This window comes from Seriola aureovittata, chromosome 7 (genome assembly GCF_021018895.1).
Source record: "Seriola aureovittata isolate HTS-2021-v1 ecotype China chromosome 7, ASM2101889v1, whole genome shotgun sequence".
NCBI classification, from domain to species: Eukaryota; Metazoa; Chordata; class Actinopteri; order Carangiformes; family Carangidae; genus Seriola; species Seriola aureovittata.
The window spans coordinates 15142762-15162702 of record NC_079370.1 but is presented as its reverse complement, the minus strand read 5'-3'; the positions used below and the strand labels follow the sequence as shown (position 1 = coordinate 15162702).

The 19941-nt window shown below is 39.3% G+C and overlaps 1 protein-coding gene across 2 annotated transcripts in view; it reads right to left on the bottom strand.

The window, feature by feature from the left end:
* Positions 1-19713, bottom strand: part of LOC130172113 (dynein axonemal heavy chain 11) — a 39385-nt gene extending 19672 nt beyond the window's left edge. Inside the window, exons 1-53 of one of the 2 annotated variants that reach the window (XM_056380543.1) lie at positions 19498-19713; positions 19173-19316; positions 18828-19021; positions 18549-18738; positions 18345-18444; positions 18029-18240; positions 17630-17851; positions 17373-17540; positions 17108-17224; positions 16871-17008; positions 16664-16779; positions 16329-16524; positions 15773-15877; positions 15232-15627; positions 14319-14651; positions 13404-13658; positions 13140-13309; positions 12837-13059; positions 12560-12676; positions 12357-12443; positions 12108-12266; positions 11795-11878; positions 11508-11666; positions 11291-11413; positions 10648-10770; positions 9913-10137; positions 9737-9828; positions 9518-9644; positions 9273-9425; positions 8951-9184; positions 8454-8585; positions 7835-7995; positions 7567-7723; positions 7311-7456; positions 7105-7221; positions 6881-7019; positions 6583-6675; positions 6277-6471; positions 6118-6195; positions 5879-6011; positions 5630-5757; positions 5170-5318; positions 4760-4910; positions 4535-4666; positions 3845-4018; positions 3062-3266; positions 2645-2810; positions 2425-2527; positions 1706-1945; positions 1459-1620; positions 1151-1344; positions 641-803; positions 31-154 (exon numbers count right to left, since the gene is read on the bottom strand). In XM_056380543.1, coding sequence (XP_056236518.1) covers positions 31-154; positions 641-803; positions 1151-1344; positions 1459-1620; positions 1706-1945; positions 2425-2527; positions 2645-2810; positions 3062-3266; positions 3845-4018; positions 4535-4666; positions 4760-4910; positions 5170-5318; positions 5630-5757; positions 5879-6011; positions 6118-6195; positions 6277-6471; positions 6583-6675; positions 6881-7019; positions 7105-7221; positions 7311-7456; positions 7567-7723; positions 7835-7995; positions 8454-8585; positions 8951-9184; positions 9273-9425; positions 9518-9644; positions 9737-9828; positions 9913-10137; positions 10648-10770; positions 11291-11413; positions 11508-11666; positions 11795-11878; positions 12108-12266; positions 12357-12443; positions 12560-12676; positions 12837-13059; positions 13140-13309; positions 13404-13658; positions 14319-14651; positions 15232-15627; positions 15773-15877; positions 16329-16524; positions 16664-16779; positions 16871-17008; positions 17108-17224; positions 17373-17540; positions 17630-17851; positions 18029-18240; positions 18345-18444; positions 18549-18738; positions 18828-19021; positions 19173-19316; positions 19498-19713 — 8620 coding nt within the window. Of the gene's footprint in view, positions 1-30; positions 155-640; positions 804-1150; positions 1345-1458; positions 1621-1705; positions 1946-2424; positions 2528-2644; positions 2811-3061; positions 3267-3844; positions 4019-4534; positions 4667-4759; positions 4911-5169; positions 5319-5629; positions 5758-5878; positions 6012-6117; positions 6196-6276; positions 6472-6582; positions 6676-6880; positions 7020-7104; positions 7222-7310; positions 7457-7566; positions 7724-7834; positions 7996-8453; positions 8586-8950; positions 9185-9272; positions 9426-9517; positions 9645-9736; positions 9829-9912; positions 10138-10647; positions 10771-11290; positions 11414-11507; positions 11667-11794; positions 11879-12107; positions 12267-12356; positions 12444-12559; positions 12677-12836; positions 13060-13139; positions 13310-13403; positions 13659-14318; positions 14652-15231; positions 15628-15772; positions 15878-16328; positions 16525-16663; positions 16780-16870; positions 17009-17107; positions 17225-17372; positions 17541-17629; positions 17852-18028; positions 18241-18344; positions 18445-18548; positions 18739-18827; positions 19022-19172; positions 19317-19497 lie in introns of those variants that run through there. The other variant, XM_056380542.1, reaches the window with a different exon arrangement.
* Between the last annotated feature and the right edge of the window lie 228 nt (positions 19714-19941).

The window sequence follows — 19941 nt, the reverse complement described above, 5'->3', positions numbered from 1 at the left end:
AGTACGAGCGTGATGGAGTTTGGGTCTGACCTGATGCCAGTAAGTCATTAATAATGACCAGAAACTGCTCATCAGGTATCTGTGCATCTGTCAGGAGCAAAGCCACACGCTGGTTCTTCACTCCAGTCTTTAGGAACAAGCCTGCCAGATCCATCTAAATAAAACCACAAATGGCATGAATGGACATCTATGCTGTTCACACTAATATTGAGTCCACTAGAGAATTTCAAATTGTCCAACAATAATCAGCGGCATAGCACAAGGCCCATGATAACGCCTTGATAATAGGCTATTAAATGATTAAATTGACAAACTTGCTTCATCAATGAGATATTGAAATATTTCCCAGTAGCTTTTAATAGTATCTGACATTTATTTCCTGCATCAGTGGAGAAGCTGAACAAAACAGAATTTCATCAATATCCTGCATGAAACCAGAAGGAAAATTGATCTTGAGAATTTTTGAAAGAAACCTTGATTTAAGTGAATTATTTACATTTTGCATAATAATGTATAATAAAGCCGTGCCTGAGAACTGTAACAACAAGCATATCACTTTAGGGTTATACATTTTCATAAAAGCATATTTTATGAAGTTATATTGCACTTGATATTCTGTATTAATGACATCAATATTTACCTTGAGGTCCTGGATGCTATAATCTTTACTTAGAGTGATTTGGAAGACTTCCACAGAGGATATGTAGGCAGCCAGACGAGTCAAGCTCTGCTTCCCACTGCCCCCGACCCCAACCAGTAACCCATGACCCCTTGGAGACTCCAGGATGCGACTGATGCGACAGCTGGTAACAACATAATCTTTATTATGCCACTATATACATGTGTCTCTCCAAATATTAAAATCTACATAGAATGTCTTTAAAAATAGTAATATGGTGTACCCGTTACAGCAGTCAAAAACCTTTTAACATATTTCTATACCTCACATCACATGAATTCCCCTTTCTGCAAAAAACGGCCATCTTTATATTTCATTAAATAGCTTATGTCCTCTTGTTACTACTGTTATGTTCTGATTATATGTTCTTTCTTTAGTTGACGTGTGATCCGATATTGTTTATTAAGGGAAAATAAGTTCATTATTATATATTATAATGTAACTGTTATAATATGTAAACCCACTACTTACACATGTTGCATGGCATCTTCAAACAGTACCAGATCCATGGCTGCATTGAGCTCATTATAACTCTCCAGTGCATCTGTAAGGATGGTTCTGAGCACAAACCAGTCTCTAACAGGAGCATAGGAGGCTTCCTCACCCATTTGGGAAAAGTGGCAATAGAGGAGGGGCTGCTTTGTCACCTTTTTGTCCTCCAGTCCCTGGACGAGGACAAGCATAATAAATCATTTCAATCTTTCAGTCAATGTTATTATCTGAAGGTGAAGAACAGCAATTTATACAGTTTACACTGTTAATCAGAATCTGTATTGCACCTCAAAGCATTCATGCACAGTCTCCATCTGGAGCTTCCGGAAGAACTGCAGGTCCTTGTCATCTACCAGTCTGTCTGAGTATACTCTGCAGGACTCGTGGAGCCACAGCAGTGCCAGTTCAGTGCTGTCTTTCACAGTCTCTGGCCCAGCTAAGAGAATACCCTGAATAACACAGTTACTAAAATGAATATTTCACATTTCATTCAAAAGTCCATTCAAAGTACAACTTGCCTGCAATCATCACTACCTGAAAGACATTAGACAAATCTCGTAGATTAAATGTGTAGTGAAATTTGATGGCTGTGGGCAGAAAGCTGTGAACCATCTTGTGATGAAGAGTTATGGCAGCTTGGACCACAGCTGCAGCACTCCTCTGAACCAGTGGACTGAAAAGCTGCTGCTTCAGGTGGCTACACAGGATCTGACTGAAGATCGACGCCTGAGCCTCAGATGAAGGAAAGTTCACTGCAAACACTGAGAAATGTCTCTGCAGGAAGCACAGGCACAACCAAATTTCAGAAAATGTATAGTAGGGTACAATTTTAATTATCAAAAGATACTAGTTTAAGGATCACTTCCATCTAACCCCCAAACCTTCAAATACATCCAGGTCAGGAATTTTGAATTAAAACTAATTTATCGGGAAATATAAAGTACTTAAACTACACACTACAGGCTTATTTTTGAAGTAGTAGTAGTTCTCACCATACTGTCACTTGAGCATAAAATATTGTGTTGAAATCTGCTGCATGATTTATTTATGATCCAACCCCTGCACTAATCCGAATTCACACATACATTAATTTACACTTATTTTAAATTAAATTTTACTTAAAACTTTTAAATTTGTTATTTTAAATCTGTCAACAACACAGATTTGCATTGGAAAAATAAATTGTGCTGGTATAGTTTCTTTAATTCATCTTCAGAAACTAAGATTTAGGGCAATTATACTGGCAAATTTACCTGTAGTCTGGGGTTGATACTGAAACTCCCAGTCGTTGGATTCATACAGGCAACATACTGGGTATTGTGTATTTCTTTTAGGGTCAGTTTTTGTCTGTCATACCTGCAGGCAGCAAGAAATGGAAGAATGCTTGGTTTAATACACAAAAGACACTTATAAAATCTTTTATGCTGTGGCAATAGACAACTGAAGACAACTAAGTGTGTGGGATATTCTCACCAGTGCCCATAATCCAGATGTTGGCGTATAAGTGTATGAGGCTGCACTGTTCCATAACTGTCAACAGCTGGCATGTTCATATCATCTATAAAGTAGACCTGCCTTCTGTTGCCAACAGGCGAGTAGCTTCTGCCTGCTCTTTTCTCTAATGGTTGTTCCAAGATCCCTACAAGAGAAAGCAGAGTGATATGTCTCAAATCAACAACAAAAAGGCTTTTTTAAAGAGGGAGAATCAGCTTACCCTACTCAAATCAACTTTGGAAGTGTGGGAATGTAATTTGACAAAAGTAATGATAGCAACAATACTTGAGGGTGAAGCTTTCTCCCCCTCCACTCTCTCAATCTGAAAATTACCAGCAGATGGTGCTACAGTTTACCTGATGTGCTACCACAGAGCAATCAAAAAGCCCCACTCACCCTGCAACATGAGGGAGTTAGTATAGTAGTTGAAGGGTACTTTTGTGGTCATGTAACTCTCTGGCAGACAGTCTAACTTGTTCCTGACAAGTGCAGTCTTTCCCACTCCAGCATTCCCCACAAGCATCACTGGCTGTCTCCTCTCCAGCAACAAGTCCATGAAGTACCGAAGACGCACAGTCTCTGCTGTGTGTACCAGAACAGCCTGCAATCATAGAAACAGCAGGAAGACAGAGAACAGAAACATACATGGTTATTATGGCTTTCTTTGAGTGTGATTTATTGACAGACATGTGTTCAGTGAATTGTATGTGATTTATAATTTCTTGTATTTCCCCAGTACACCACAACTATTCTGTCATAATAGCATCATTTGTTCAGAACAAAACCCCACTAATTATGGCTCAGCAAGAGCCTTTGGAGCATTCACAGCTGTACGCAGGAGCATAAAGAAAGACAATAGCGCGTGGGTGATAGCGCAAGCCTTGTTGCTCATGCCTTCACCCCCACACAGTCTGGTATGGGGTGTAGTAGATGGTAATCAGACACAGTGGCAAGCCTATCATCCATTCTTGCGCCCCTGCCATAACCTCATGATGTGACTTTACCCTCTTTTATTATGTTCACTGAAGCACACATGTATTTTTAATATGACTGTATTGTTCATTTTTGGTTATTTTTCTTTAAGAAAGCTGCTTCTTATGATTGTGTATGTGATTATTTGTCAAATTGCTTAGAAAAGTTGAAGGGTCCTACACTCCTATTCTATGTATATATTCTTACCTGTAATGGTGTACAAGTTTCCATTTCAAATGGAGGCACAGTATCACTCCAGGGCAGGAATCGTCTGGTTTGAGAGTCAAGGTAGTAGTCAAACACTGTCCCCTGTGCTGGTAGCTTCACTGTCTTCATTTCTTTGGTCCACCACTGACTGAACTCTACCCGGTAATCACAGAGCTGGACAAATCATCGAAGATATAATATCATGCATTAATTCATATCATTTCAATGGACAACCCCACCATTAGTCCAAATGACTGACAGTTAAGTGTATATTATTCTTGGTCACTTGACATTCTTGACATGCCTCTCAACAAAAGGAAGTGTCGCACCTCCTGCTATATTTATACCTTTGAGAACAAGATAGGAATGTAAAGACAAAGCAAGGAGTAAGTGGAGTGATAACTAAGTGGAGTAATGCCCAGTTACGCATTTTACTGTGGAAAATGCATTATTTCTGTCAAGGGACAACTGTGGAGTTTTGTTCACCCAAGACAGACAAAGTCTGAGCTTTATGGCCTTTATTAGGACACTAATACTTTTGTGGAGGATGTCATTGTCATGTCAAAACACATGCACCCAAATTGACCTTACTGTTGCTATATATAAGCTGATATGTAAAAGAATGAAAATGAAATTAGAATTGTTATACCATACTCAAGTTCATCCACATGAATTAAACCAAAGTAATACCTGATCTTGATACAGGGCCCCACCAAATGCCCAGATGCAGGCAAAGGTGAAGTAGGTCTCATAGAGCTCACGCGGAGAGTCAGACGGAATATTTCTCGGTGTTAGAAGGCAGTCAAGCAAAATGCAGAGTGTCTGAACAAGAAGAAAATTTTATTGCGATTTTCTGACTATATAGCGATACAAAAGAAGAAATAAATACACTGTGCGTGCTTGTGTGTTGCGTACCTGCACCATAGAGTTCTCTGGGATTGGAGTGATGGTCTTGAAGGTGTTTCTCATTTTTTCTAGACAACGAGGAACATATTTTTCAAACAGTATGGTGAGGTGGGCCCTTTCTGTCTGCCGTTCTCGTTGGTCAATCCAGCTGGCAACATACCTGAGCAAAAATCCAAGAAATCCTTTCATACTGTTGGACTGATCTAATCAGGATCTGAACCACCAGATTTCCTTGTGTTTGAATAGAATACATTTACACAAATATATACTGGGTACAGTGTCACTGTGGCACCCGAACAACATAGTCACTTTGGGGAAATAAGCACAACACATGCTACATAAAATAACAGAAATAGAGCTTTACACTGAAAACCCCCAAAATGTTTTGGTATTATGTGAATATAAACTGTGTAACTCACGGATTCCAGCCCAGATCCTGTTGGTTAATATAGAGGATTCCCGCCCTGGACACAGTAGCAGGAGTGGCCATCCTGAGGTGACTGATTTCAAACACCAGTCGCATGGAAGAGGTAAGTGGCACACGTTCATTACTTGCCAAAGTCAGGACCTGAAAAAATTGTATAAAGCATTATGGTTTCTAAATATCATAACATTTGAATGGTCAATATGATGGACAAGACTCTACCCAAACGATAAGGTAAACACCTTCATATCTCATCAGGTTTGACAGACTTGCTTTAGAATATTTCAAAGGCACAAGATCACTATGACATGATTCATTGCTTTGGAAAAATACCTCCAAGTACTCACACTCCAGGAAGTGATTGCTGAAGGGGGAAAGAAACATCTTTTTCTATCTATACCACCTTAGTTGCTATGTGTTGTACAATAGTGTATGAGTGAACAGGAGGGAGGTACCTTGTTGTCATCCATCACTGTGTTGAGTGATTCAATCCACATCGGATCAATGTCTCCATCCAACACAATCCACTTAGGTCCTTGGTGGGAGATGTTTGCCTGCTCTCGCATCAGTGATGAAAGCAAACCTTACACAGAGATTAAAGGATACAAACAACAACTGAGATATCAAGGTACAAGCACTATTTAGACCCAGTGTGATTTAGAACAGTTTCTTGTGTTCTCTCATTTAAAACCTGCTCTGCTTACCATCTTTCCACTCTCGGGTTGCAGGATGGATCAAGCCAAACAATTCATCTCTGTCCACTGCCTTCGGATTGAGGTCATTCCACACAGGCTTCCTCTTCAAGTTTACATAGGTTTTGTGGAGAACTCTCAATACCTGTTAATATATATATATACACCTGATATTTCAAATCCGCCTTACAAAATTTAACTGAGCATTTACATCAATCATAAAAAAATCATAGAAATCTGACCAGTCTAACCTGGCTTTTCCCAGTCCATGCATTTCCAACAACAAACACAGAATGACGCACTCCCATGAGTTCCTCCAACTGCATCACCTGACAAAACAAAGCTGTTCATGAAAAGATTTTTATTCTTTTTTTAAGTATTTGCATAGTATATACCATATACTGTCAAACCTTAAGGATGAATGTCTCCTCAGGCTGGAGTCGGAGCTCCAGTGTGGTCATCCGGATGGCCTCTTCAAATTCACAGCTTCTCTCTCTCTCTACCTCCAGGCCTGGGAAAAGGTCTCCCAGCAGTCCCAAGAAGATAGTCACATCCTCAGTCACAATTTTAGGCATATTGAGGTCCCTAAGAGCACGCATCAGCACCTGTAAAGTAAAGGGAAGAAAAGTGCATTTATAGATTACAGAAGACAATGCTCTTTCTTCTTGCTGCTGTGAAGTGCCATACATATACACATGATCACGGCTCATGGTCACCTGATCCTCTGGTCTTGTCTTGTCTCTCCTTCTCAGTGCCCCTGCCACAAGCAGAACAGACTTGACAGCACGCAAACCCCAATCATAGTGGTCCTAATAGACAAATGAGGGCAGACAGTAAAGATGTATACTCCTGTGTTTATGCTTACCATAAATCATGTCATACAAAGTACTAAGAGTTATTGAATGGTTTCATGCATCGCTGAGCTACTGAGGCATAGCTGAAAAGATTTATTATTGATGTTCTGTTCTAAGCCAACATTATGAAATATAACAGTGCTAAGTGGTTTTCTCCTACCTGCTTGGAGAGCAGTTCTTTGCAGAGAGTGTACAGAGTGATAAACTTCCTGGCTAAAAGCTTAGCACCACGGAAGCCCTCTGCCACCAACATTATCTCACAAATAAGCTCAGTGTCAGGCACCACCATGGCACAGGGTCTACAGCAGGACACAGATGGTGCAGACAATGAACTTCATGTTGAATAAAAGCACCCTATAGGGATCATTACTGTATCATTCCCACCTGAAAAGAGCCTTGAGGTTCTCAGGTAGCTCTGTCCTGCCTGCATAGCCAGGGTTCATTGTGATGAAAATCCCCACAGAGGGCTTTAAGACAATGTCCTTATTGAGGAACAGGAACCTGTGACGTTGCACAAAGTGTTGAAAAATTGAACAAGTGTAAGCTGTCACAACATTAAAATTTTCAAGTATTAAGCTTCAATTACTCACCTTTTCTTTTTAGAGCGAATGGCGTCCTGTATAGTTTTAACCTGCACTGCTACAACTGACAGAACATCCACAGCGATACGATTGAACTCATCAAAGCAGCCCCATGCTCCAGTCTGGGCCAGACCCTTGTAGATATTTCCAATTGACTAAACATAACCAAAAACATTTTTCAAATATATATGTTTCCTGAAACATCTAATCAAGACATGAACTCTGTGAAGAGAATTATGAACTGTCCGTTGAATGAATTTCACACCTTGTAGTCCATCTGTTCAGAACAGTTGAAGATGTATACCATGACGCCCATGGCTCTGCCAAGATCCTTAGTGGTCTCAGTCTTCCCTGTTCCAGCGGGGCCTGCTGGGGCTCCACTCATGATCAGGTGGAGTGACTGAGTTAAGGTGATGTAGCACCTAAACTTGGTAATAACCCACAGAAAAACACAAGTGTGCTGGTTAGCAAAGCTGGATATAGCAAATGCGTTGAAACATTGAACACTGAGCACTGATAAGTAGCAGAGCTACCGGTCTGTGAGGGGAGTGATGACTAGGCGTGGTGTATTTCCAAGATATTCATAGGAGTAAAGGAACTGAGCATCACAGATGTTAACATAGCAGTGGTGCTGCTGCTCATTCCAGTGATGTCGAAGCTGGGAAAGCCACTGGAAGGCCTGTGAGGCGGTGACCTGTGAACACAGATATTTACCATCAAACTAGTGCGAAGAGATATGAATGAATAATGATAATCATAACTTGTCAACATTGTCTTGTTTTAGTCTAAGACTATAGTCTATGTTAAGTCTATTCTTCATTATGATATAAGCTGTTCAAGTTTTAAAGTTACAAAAAGAGTCAGGAAATGTACTGGTGATATAAAGACTTATTTTTTCAATTGAGTTTGATTAAATCCAATTTTTAGTAAGTTTATGTCTCTTGTTGCCAAATATAGGCGGCCAATGGGAAATGAGAAAGTAATTTACAATAATTTGCAACCTAACTTCGGACAAGCAAAATAAAAAAACACTTTGACTTGTCATTGTATTTACACTATACACTTATTGAGTAAAATGTTTTCGTAATTCCAAAGTTGGTTCAGCCACACCATAATGAAACACTGATTATAGCATGAATCAGTTGTGTTAACCTTTTGCGCAATGAGGCTGGTAACAACATCTCTAGCATGGACATCAATCGTGCATATTGTCATGATCTTCTGTCTGTCGCCTGAGTTCAGCTCTCCCAGTAGTATGCTGATCAGGGAGTTGAGTTGAGAAATCTGGAGGAGGGGAGAAAAACAGATTCAAAGCAATGCTGAAGAAAACAGACAGGCTACAGAGATAAGAGAGTCAAAAGGAAGTCTTGAATTCTTGTTTTCACCAAAACATCACTGGATGGCCTGCATTTGTAGCTGGTCCTGTATAACTCAGGTCCAATATTCTCTATGAGTCTCATACATAATAATAATAATAATAATAATAATAATAATAATAATAATAATAATAATAATAATAATAATAATAATAATAATAATACATTTTATTTAAAGGCGCCTTTCTTGGCACTCAAGGACACCGTACAGAGTTACACAAATTGAGATTAAAAACACATTAAGAAGAAGCAACAACATAACATAGAGCATACCTGTTTCTTGTTGTAGTCTTTCAGTGCAGACTCAAATCCTTCCTCCAGTCTTTTAAACACAAGCTCCATATCATTGCTCCACCAGATCTGAGACCCAGTGAGAGCCACTTGGGCAGGAAAGTCGAGAATCCACTGCTCTCTGGGCCTGTCCTCATACACAGACACAGCCTCAGAGAGGTTACCCCTGACACATTCCTTCATGGACTCTTCCAGACCAGTAAGCCACTCCTCCACCTATAACAAAGTATTCCTATCCATGTTATTCTATTAAATGTGATAGGTAATTTAGATCACTCAATTCTGAATGTATGCAGCGTCTTACCGGCCCATAACAGTAACATTCAGTCTGGAATGTGACATACTCCCTCTCTTTGCTGTACATGCCCACCACAAGTTTAGGATTATCCATCTGTCCATTTTTGGCAAACTCAAGATCTGACATGTTGTCGAACAATTTTGAGAGGTGGACAGCTACCTGCAAAACACAATCAGTCATTGCTTTTTTCATGACAAATACAGTACAGTAGAAAATTAACAAAAATGAAGGGGAATTCTAAATCACTGTACATCTCTGGGACGACTCCCTTTAGAAAGAATGTCCAACAAGTCTGCAGATGAAATAAAGTAGAATCGTGGAAAGAAAAGTCTCTTTGTCTCCAGGTATTCAGCAAGAGCTTTTTCACACAATGCTAGCCTGTTAGAGAGAGGGTACAGAAAGAGTGAGGACAAAACTTTAAACTCAAAACAGTATGATGAAATATATCGAATGCCAAACTAAACATAAACCTTTTCTGTAGATCCTCTAACTGTTCAAATAGATGAAGTTTGTTGGTAGCCTCAATTACATTTTTGGTCTTGGCACTGTCCAACATTAGCTCCTGAAAGAACCAAAAATCCTCATGTTTACAATCATGAGGACAATAGAATTTGCATAACTGCGTGACTGGCATATATGTGCAGACCTTAAATTCTCCATCTATAGCTTGGAACCTGTGTGCATCTGCAGGCAGCTGTTGGCAGATGTCATCACAGCTTTTGAAGATGCTTTGCAGGTAGGCCCATGTCCTTTGGACCTCCATCCAGACCATCAGCACAGAGTCAGCCACAGTCAGCTGTTTTTGTAGTTCAAGCATCTGGAAAAGGAAGTGATCTACGTGCTTGCTCTGAAAGACACCCTGGAGCTGAACCTTGAGGATGAGAACATCGAAAAATTTGCATAGTTTATCTAAAGGAATTAGTACAATGTGAAACTCAAATATACCAAACTACCACCCAACTGGTGGCAAGAGAAAGTCATATCTTGATTACCAGACATCATAACATGTATCAGTTTAATTTCCAAACACATTCAACCTCATCAGAATGCCATGCCATAAAAAGGTGGGGGAGGGAAACAGTCTGTTTACACAAAGATGGAAGCACTAAAGTGGCAAGACTTCTAATTGCTGGCTATAACCCCCCACCCCCATACATCTGGTGTACACGTACAAAGACCGCCACAGTGCAACAATGCCCTGTGTCCTACAGCAGCTATAAATCTAAGGACTCAATAGGGACCTCTCTACTCTCAGCTGTGCTGTTAGACAGTCAAACGGGGCGGCCCCTTTCTGCACTCTCATCTCTATTCAGTACTTAACTATCAGTGCCTCTCACAGACAACTGGTCTTGAGAACGAGTTCAGTAACTTAGATATTTACCTGATGATCCTCAAGAGTTTCAATAAGTTCCTCGTCACATTTAAGAAGTGGCACAGAGGTCTGGTAATGATCTTCATATGAAAGTTCCATTGATGCCCATGTTTGACTTATTTCTGTTACAACCTGAAATGTAAAAAATGGACAGTACAATGATAAGTGTTAAAATTCAAACTGTGTAACTGTAATTCCAACTACCTATACATCTAAAATAACTATAACCAAATATAGTGACTCTAGCTGTCCAATGAAAACTGTGTCTCTCCATATTGGGTAATTTTGAATATTTCAGGTAATCTGCAGGATTAGGTGTACATTTATGGCTTGAGAAAATTTAAATTTTTCTTATGCTAAATAAACTAATTGGATGATCTGATATGAAATACATTATCAATTACATTATCTGAAAAAAGACCTGTGTTTAACTCATGAAAAGCTGATGCTTTGGATATACATGGCTTTCACAGGACATCTAGACAGGACATCTAGACCTCAATTTTCAAGAGGTTATATGGAACCCTATTCATAATACGGCGCTCTGTCAAAAAATGCTGTGTGGTATAGTATGTTACATTATATAACTGATCATTATGAGTAAAAGACTTGATGTTAATGTGTTTGCATTTATTTATAATTCAAGAAGAACCTTCTCTATGGCCATTTCTTTGACTGCCTTATCCACTATGTCGCGAACTTCGTCTTCGAACAAATGGAGCTGCAGAGCCAAGAGGTCTTCCAAGGTGGTACTGTCAGTCACAGTTATGTCCATCTATTTAAAAAGAATTATTTTCATGATGCAAAGTTCTACCATGCAAGAAAAACAATGCTCTATAGCAAGACCTCTACTGTGTGTACTTATGCACCTGTGTTGTTCTAATTAGCTGCACCCAGTGGCGCTCTCGTATTGCCAGATTCTGTAGATGACTCACGGCCCGCAGTGATGCCAACAGGTTCTTTACATAAAGGTCTAGCCCAGAATACACATCCCAAGCACGAGCCTCTTTGTCAAGCTTCCGTATGTCCTACACAAACAGAAGGCAGGTAAACATAATTAGTTATTAGGGGCATCTGTTACAAACAGCAATGGTGCATGACAGCAAGACAGCAGGAGAGATGTGCTGGTGTGATGTAGCACTGTTGGTGACCTCACTTTGGCAAACCTCCACAATTCTGCATCCATCTGGTCCACGTTTATCTGTCTCCATTTGGTCATTGTCCAGTTTTTCACACTGCTCTGTATAGATAAAGTCACATGCAAAGGGGTCAATGGGCTGAGGGTGCTTAATGGGGACATTTAGAGTCTTCAGGGTATTCAAAGAATCAATAACAGCTTCCACGAGGACAGGCTGGTCAAGTTATTGAATTATTGGGGTAGCGTGGTGAGGTGATGAGGCCTTCAACTGTATTACCGTTTCATCACAAATAGAGACATTTAAGTATGCAATATACATTAAGCTACTCACCTGCACAAACACAACAATGTCCCACAGTTCTTTAAGGACAGTGATCTCTCTTCTGCAGAGCTTGATGTCTCTGTAGTCAGGAATAGTAACATCAAATAGATTTGTGGACTCTTGAAGCTCTGCTACTTCTTTCTCCATGTCTCGAATTGCATTTTCAGACTAGGAAACAACATGTGACAACTATTATCCATGGTGAATGTAGTGTAGTGTTTTTTTAATGCTATAATGAAACAATGGCTGAACTCTTACTTTCTCCAGACTGATGTAGGGATGCACTGCATTGTAACTGAAGGGTGCAGTTGCTTTGAACAGCTCCCTGAATTTCATTTGTTTTACCTGAAAAAATAACAGGTACTATTTCAATGGTCTTCACACTGGGTATACAATACAATAGCTTCAAAAGGATGCACATATGATGTTTCTAGAAATAAGAGCTAAAAATGACTTATCACCTCAAATGCCATGCACTGTCTTCGTAAAACCATCACTTCTGCATTCTGCATGGGTGCCACCTCATGCCTCACTTTTAAAGCCAGTTTTTTAGCCCCACACCATTTCTCAGGGAGTTCCTATGGAGAGAATTTGTTTGATTTCTTATTGGTTGAATGGCCATAAAAATCAAAATGCAGTTTTCTGATTCTTTGTCTCTGAATAAATGATCACGTATTTATTATTTTGGTACTTGAAAATGGCAAGGAATGAGTAGCATTAAACCATTCCGTTCTTTACCTCCATTTGAGAATAGACTTGATCTAGTATGGTCACTCCATATCGTTCCAGGAGGATTATTGTGTCTCTAAGAGGCTGAAACATCTTGTCTGTGGCAGTTTGTCTGTCTCTGATAGCCAGCAGGTGACTCATAACTTCCACCAAGTCATGGTGGTCTCCTTTAGCCAAAGGATGGTTTAGTCCTTCAACAGTGGCTTGGACAAATGTTTGCAGCTCATCAAGACTGAGTGGGAAAGCACGCACAGTGAGAACTGATGTTACAGTTTGGTCTGTATTTAATAGCCATTCAGACATGAATTTTACCTGTTAGTGACATAAGTCAGGAGGTGTTCTTTGAAAAGCCAGCTCCACTTCATTACAGTGTTAAGGAGGCTGACTTTAAAGAACTTGATATCCACCCGAAACCATCCATTGAAAACTCTGAAATCTTCAAGCTTGGAAATTTCAGCATAGAGATCCTCAAAATAATCTATCTGTAAAATTAAGACCACAATAGAGATTACAATTAGGATGCCTGCCATGCACAGAAAATGTCATTCATGATTTAAAAAAGCCGTGTTTTTTTACCTGTTCTTTAAAGTTATCGATTGTAGGCGGGCTCTCAGGGAGTAAATCTGCTCTATGAGCCTCCATCTCTTCAGCTGTAAGTACACGTCCATACAGGAGAAACTGGCTGAGAAACTCAGCCCTGTCATCTTGCCACAGATGGGTGTAACAGTCAAACTTTCTCTGGTAATTTATGGCTTTCCTCAGGACGTTCTCCACTCTCTCCATTATTTCGTGTCTCAGGTCCAACAAATCTAGCATGTCATCCATTACATCCTGTAAGAGTTTTATTACATGACATATAACATCTGGAGTGTCTTATATTTGTAGAGGAATACACTATAATGACTTTCAAAAGTTTCAGCTATCAAAGAAGGTGAATATATTTTCTTGTCAGTACAAAATACTTTTTATGACTTATTTTAACTATTTTATATTAAACAATTTACAAACAGCCGTCAGACTGCTAAACAGAAAATTACTTGATACCACTCGTGCCTCTTACAAATTCAATTAAGTATCAAAGCATATCATAATTAAATAGATAACACCTGTACAACATGCAATGCCACGTGGTTTATATACACATTCATTCATTTTGCTGATAGAAAAAAGGAAAGCCTAAGTCTTTGCTCTGGTAGGGACAAGCCTAAGGTCTATAAACACCTATAACAAGGGCAAGCATTCACTATTAATATGAGATTCTGTGAATTATTATTCTATTTTATTTTATTATTAATATGAGAGTCTGACAGACAGCCATCCAAAAGTCTGCAACAAACACTGATATACTGTGTGACTTTTGCAATAATACCAAAGAACTGATTTTCTAGTTGTTTTCCAGCACAGGTGAAAAGGGAACAAATGTTAACAGAATAGAACCAGTGTGTTATGTAAAAAAGTCTGTTTTAACATTCAAAAACCAAAGCACAGTACCTGGTAGCTCTCCGTGCTCAGATGAGCAGCCACTCTGTTGATATTAACTGAAGTCTTGAAGATGTCCCCCACCAGTCCCTCTATCAGTTCATAGAGGCCATCCCCTGCATCTCGCTCCAGTGAGGGGAGTAGGACCATTCCTGAGCCATTCAGCATCAACTGAGCATCAAACAGATGGCCCTGGTTTGGCCATGTATCCATGTTGTCCACAAAGAACTGAAGAGAGTGGCTGAGGTAGCTGAAGAGCCCCTCCACCAGCATTTCATCCATATATTCCAGGTAAGACTGCCATGCTTCTGAAGCAGGGTCAGCATGGAAAAGGACCATATTCTCCTGATGAAATGTAGGACATCGGAGAGATGGTCAGCACAAAAGCTCTAAATATTTTTGCTTTGTACTTATAACACTTTTGATTTCTAGTGATAGTACAGGTTGTTACATTTAATCATTTTAAGGCTTTCGTTGATTTAACAAAAAACAGGATGTTTATTTACATCGCTTCCTAAGTATCTGACCATGTTAAAATATATCAAGTTAAATTATTTCAGTCAGAAAAAATTAACTGCTTAGAACTAAAAGATCATAAACTAACAGCATCAAAAACTCTGTTATGTATTTTAAAACTTTAAATTTGAACAGAACATGTTACATGTAACAGCTCAAATAAAGGTTAGAAAAGAACAAATCATGAACTGAATGAAATGTGAATAAACAAGCTTTAAATTACCTGTGACCAGAACTGTTCTTTAAATGTGCTGTAATCTGATTAGGATGTATATCTCAGTAAAAGGCTTTGGAACAATGCTAGTCCTTTCAGACTTCTATTGTTTACTTACAGTAGAGCAAAACAAGTATTGTATTGAAAATTTTATAACACACGAGTGAATTTTATCATAAATTCAGCCATAAGCACCTGCACAAGCTCATGGATAGAATCTCCGTCCTTCTTCATGTCCCTGTACTTCTTGTTGACACGGTCTCCTCTGTCTTCCAGCTGTATGAGAGAGCCTCTCTTGTTGTCTTTTCTGCAAAACATGGCTTGTTTACTCCATCCTTTCATCAGTGACTGAATGGCTTCACAGTTTTCCTTGGCTCTACTGACTCGACATACGAGGTCTTGGACCAGGTCTTTGGTGGTGCTGATGAAGCTCCGGCAGTCCACATCCTGCCATGTCAGGTCAGTCTCTGCTCTGGTCAGCTGCAGGTCTATTGACTCCAGCTCAGCTTGGATGAGAGGAAGTTCTACTTCTAGCACTGTCTGCTTGAGTTTATTGTACCATTGTACTAACAGCTGCAGACTGGTCACATACTGGAAAATGCAAGTGTGGAGAAAAGATATATTTTCAGTTTCTTCTATGTAAAGGATAATAAGAAAGGCATGCTCCTTATTGTTTAATTCGTACAGGTGTGCATGAGTGTAAGGCAGCCCCTAAAGTAATAGGCTTGGTTCTTACCTTTGTGAACATGTCACGCTTATCAAAAACAGTCATTGCAGCTGCAGGGATGTTGACCTGACTGAGAGTCTGAATGTGCTTCACATCTTTCAAGACTTCAGTCAGCTGAGAATTGAAAGGAAATAGTGATTAACTCATATGCATAATCACAGTGGGGTGGTGGCAAAATGTTTTGTCTCAACTAACAGAAACCTTTCGACAATATAATAACTTATATTAAATAACTATAATAAATAACTATTCCTTCTGCCAAGGTGGTTAAATTTTTTCCCCTTGTTATCAATTTTGTCAGCAGTTAGTTAAAAAATTCTGTACAAATATTTTCATAATAAAAGAAATAGAGCTTGAGCCCAGGGTCAATTGATTATAACTGACCTGCAAATTGTCCTGCATCTGAGTTTGAAACATTTGGGGGATTTTGTTCAAAAAAAGAAACAAAAAAGAAACAATGATCCCAATTTTGTCTAAGAGAGACATTACTACATCAGTCTCACAGCATTGGAGGATGGTTGCACTGTGAGTGTTTTCTAGTTTGCAGGGACATTACATCAATTACCTTTGGATTGAAGTTGACTGAGACCAGGCCAGATGAGGTATTTCTGGAGATAAGGGGCTGGTCCAGGTTTATCAAGCAGGCCTGTTCTAAACGATTACACCAGTCAGAGTAAATGTCCAACTCATATTGGTCCAGGAGACTCATCATCTCTATGTACATGTTGTGCTCCTTTGCCATCTCCACACCTCCTGCAGACCTAGAAATGTTGCAAATAGTCATGGCTTAACCGTTGATAATTAACTGTATCTATCTGTCAATAAATCAATGTATCTGGCTAGCTAGTGTTGGTAACTAATTCATTCATTCACTTGAAATATTGAGGTGTTTTTACTGACCTATCAAATAGTAATCTGATTTTTTCCCAAGGTGTTTGAATACGTTCTCTGAGCATTTTTGCCCACTTCAAAGCTCCAGATGTGTGAGCCATGTTCTTAGTCAGGCCTCTCTCCATCTGTAAACAAAAAGAGAATGGAAAAGAAATAATTTTTCAGTTGAAGTGCCTTGAATAGATATTACTAACATCCAAATTCAGCATTGAATACCTGATAGAGTTGGGATTTAAACAGACATTTACACTTCTCCAGCTCTTCTCTGAAATGTTGCTGCAGCAGAAGGAAGTTGGGGCTGAAAATCTGTCGAATTTGTCTTCTCTCAAGGAAGGGTCCAACAATAGTTAGCAGCTAAAGAACAAAAGACAACAGATATTGGTAGAATTATCACCAACTAGCAATATTAATATTTAAGTCATCAATATCCCACTATTATCCAGTCATGCTTACTTTGAAAGCTGATTCCAGTCCTGAACAATCCTTAAAAGCCAAGCATAGAAGGCTGGCGAGGTGGCATTCAAAGTCTACAATCCATGCTTTGACATCCTTGTATTCGTTTTCAAAATCCTTAAGACAAATTTAACAATTAATTCAGTTAAACTTCTGCATCATGAATCTCAGCTGAATTTACCGAATCTACAGTGTGCAAAAGCTCTTCATGAAATTCATAAGTAGCATTTTAAATGTCATCAAACGACATTTTAGACATTTTCACCTGAGAGTTTAAGTCAAATGGGCTGTTTTCACTGTGCTTCAACACTTGGCAGTGGCTAGTGAACTCTTTGTACATCTGAGCAGCATGCTCACTGTATAGTTTCCCTTTAAGTCCACCAAATTCCAGCTTTTCCATCCTCTGAAAGTCCAGCATAATGTCAAACAAACCCTGCAAAGATAACATATTGAATTGGAAACAAAACTGCATACAACCTCACTGTGACACCTGAATACAAAAAAAATAAAAAATGATCTCACCTCCAGCTGTAGCATACGATTAAGGAACTGGTTGAAACGTGCAAAAATCATGGCAGATGGGAAATCCCAGGGTGCATGTTTCACATGGTTGGCCAACCTCTCCCTCTGGGTCTGGTAACTGTCTCTGAAACATCTGAAGACTTGTATTACCATCTTTACCATTTGTAGACTTTCCACTGGATCCTCTCTGAGCAGCAAATCTGCAGAGAGGTATGTAGATGCCTACAGGGTGAAAGATTTTATATCTGTGAATTTGTTCACACACACAGCCAATAACTGAAGTCAGAGTAATGGTGATTAAAATTCCATGCACTGTCTAATTATATTTCCAATAATTTCACATGTATGTGTCACTTGATGTAAACCAACATAACAGGAGTTTGCAATGAGGATTCTTACCTGCTCAATGAGGAGATTGCAAAGTCCTTGCAGTAACACCACAATGCGTGCTGGTCTTTGATAAGACTGGCAGTTGGTCCAGATCAGAAACAGAGTGTGAAACAGTGCAGGGATGAATGTTTCTAAGTTAGAAAATTCTTCCTTTTCCAGCTGAGATAGATGTGCATGCAGTGGCTGTAGATGGAGGTCAATGTCCTGGGCTTCTTGTAGCGCTTGAGGTGATTGAGGTAAAAAAAAAAGTTTTGGTAATCACATTATTATGTATATCTGACATTTGAGAAGGTGCAAACTGCAGAAAGAGACCAGCTAATCTTACCATCAAATACTTCTCCAAATAGTGTCTTGATTGTTGGATGATAGCTGCTATCCATCATCTCCAAAATCTTTGCCATCTTTTGAACAATGGGACTCTGAAGCTACAAGTGACAGTTCCAAACACTTTAACAAAGACTGGAACATCAGGAGACAAAAATAAATTAAACAATATTTTAGTGAAGATCAGGAGGAAAAGAGAGAATACCTGATGATAAATGTTCTGTACATTGTTCTTCCTGGAAGCCCAAAACTTCAGCTCTATATCGGGCCCTGGATTACAGCCTGTCATAAATAGATCTGATGAATCCTCCTTTAAAATCTTCTGGATTAGATTGGTCCAGTTGATGACCTGGGTCTCTATGGCGTGGGCCAGTGTCCTGTCATGATTATTATACCTGAGTGTGAAAATACATACTGAGAGTTACTCTTTGTATTAACAAAGCTCACAGCCTATAAAACAAAAGCAAAATATGTGTTCTCCTACATTTTGAAGATGCTGTATGAATTTTCCATCCAATCTGTCGCAGTTGGGACAGGGAGTACAGTTTTCCCTAAAACCTGTCCCTGCACAACTGATGTTATACTGCAAATGTTTTCAACATGTCGAATAATGTCTTCAGACATCAGATTTGGCCACATCTGATGGTTTTTGTTGTTTGACAGCAGTGGAACGCATACCTTGCAAAGAGAAACAAAATGAATTCACTTAGAGCTCATAAAGGCAAGCTAGAAACGACAACAAAAAATAACAATATGTATAATTCACAGCAGATACAGTAAAATGCCTGTTTATGAGATAGGTGTATGAAAGGAGGGGTATAACAGTCACCTGCTCAATTGTGCTTGACAGCTGCAGAAGCGGTGATGGAGACAAGAGGCCATAGAGCAGGAGTTCCCTGTAGTTTTCAGAGTTGATAGGATCAACTCTCTTCTTAAGAAAATAGATTTTCTTATTTTGAGCAACAGATGGGACCTGCATTTGAAATAATATAACAAGATTTCAATACAAACAGTTAAGGGACTTCCAAGTAATCAAATAAAATCTGTCATGCTAAAAACTATAACATTTCTTACTCTTACGTTAGCTAGCTTATTTGTCAGGCGTATACATGCTAAGCTAGTTATGAATGTAGTATGTAATGTTACAGGCGTACCTCCTTAGAAGCAACCAGACAACCTTTTTTTGATGAGGAGAAAAATATTACAGACTCCTTTTCAAGGAAGTCTTTCAGAAGAATTTGAAACTCTTCGTTGACAGCATTCTTCTCCCATGTGTGACGCTGCAGTCGTAGTAGCCCACAAACTTTTTCCTCGACAAATTTTACTCTGACGTCCTCAAGAAAAGTGGGCACAGTTTCGTCGTCGGACATGATTGCTCTACGCCCATGACATGCCTCTTCCCCGTCACTTCCTTCAACAAAACGGGGAAAAGAGAAAACTTACTCGTGTAAGCTCCGGATAATTTCTCCTTAAATATTAACTTCGTTTTACATTAGTTTCACGACATGTGTCTGTGTGCAAAGAGGACTGGTATGAGCTGTAGAGTCTTGGGGGCGGTTCAGCATTCCGTTGCTTAGCAACAACTATGACCCTCAATC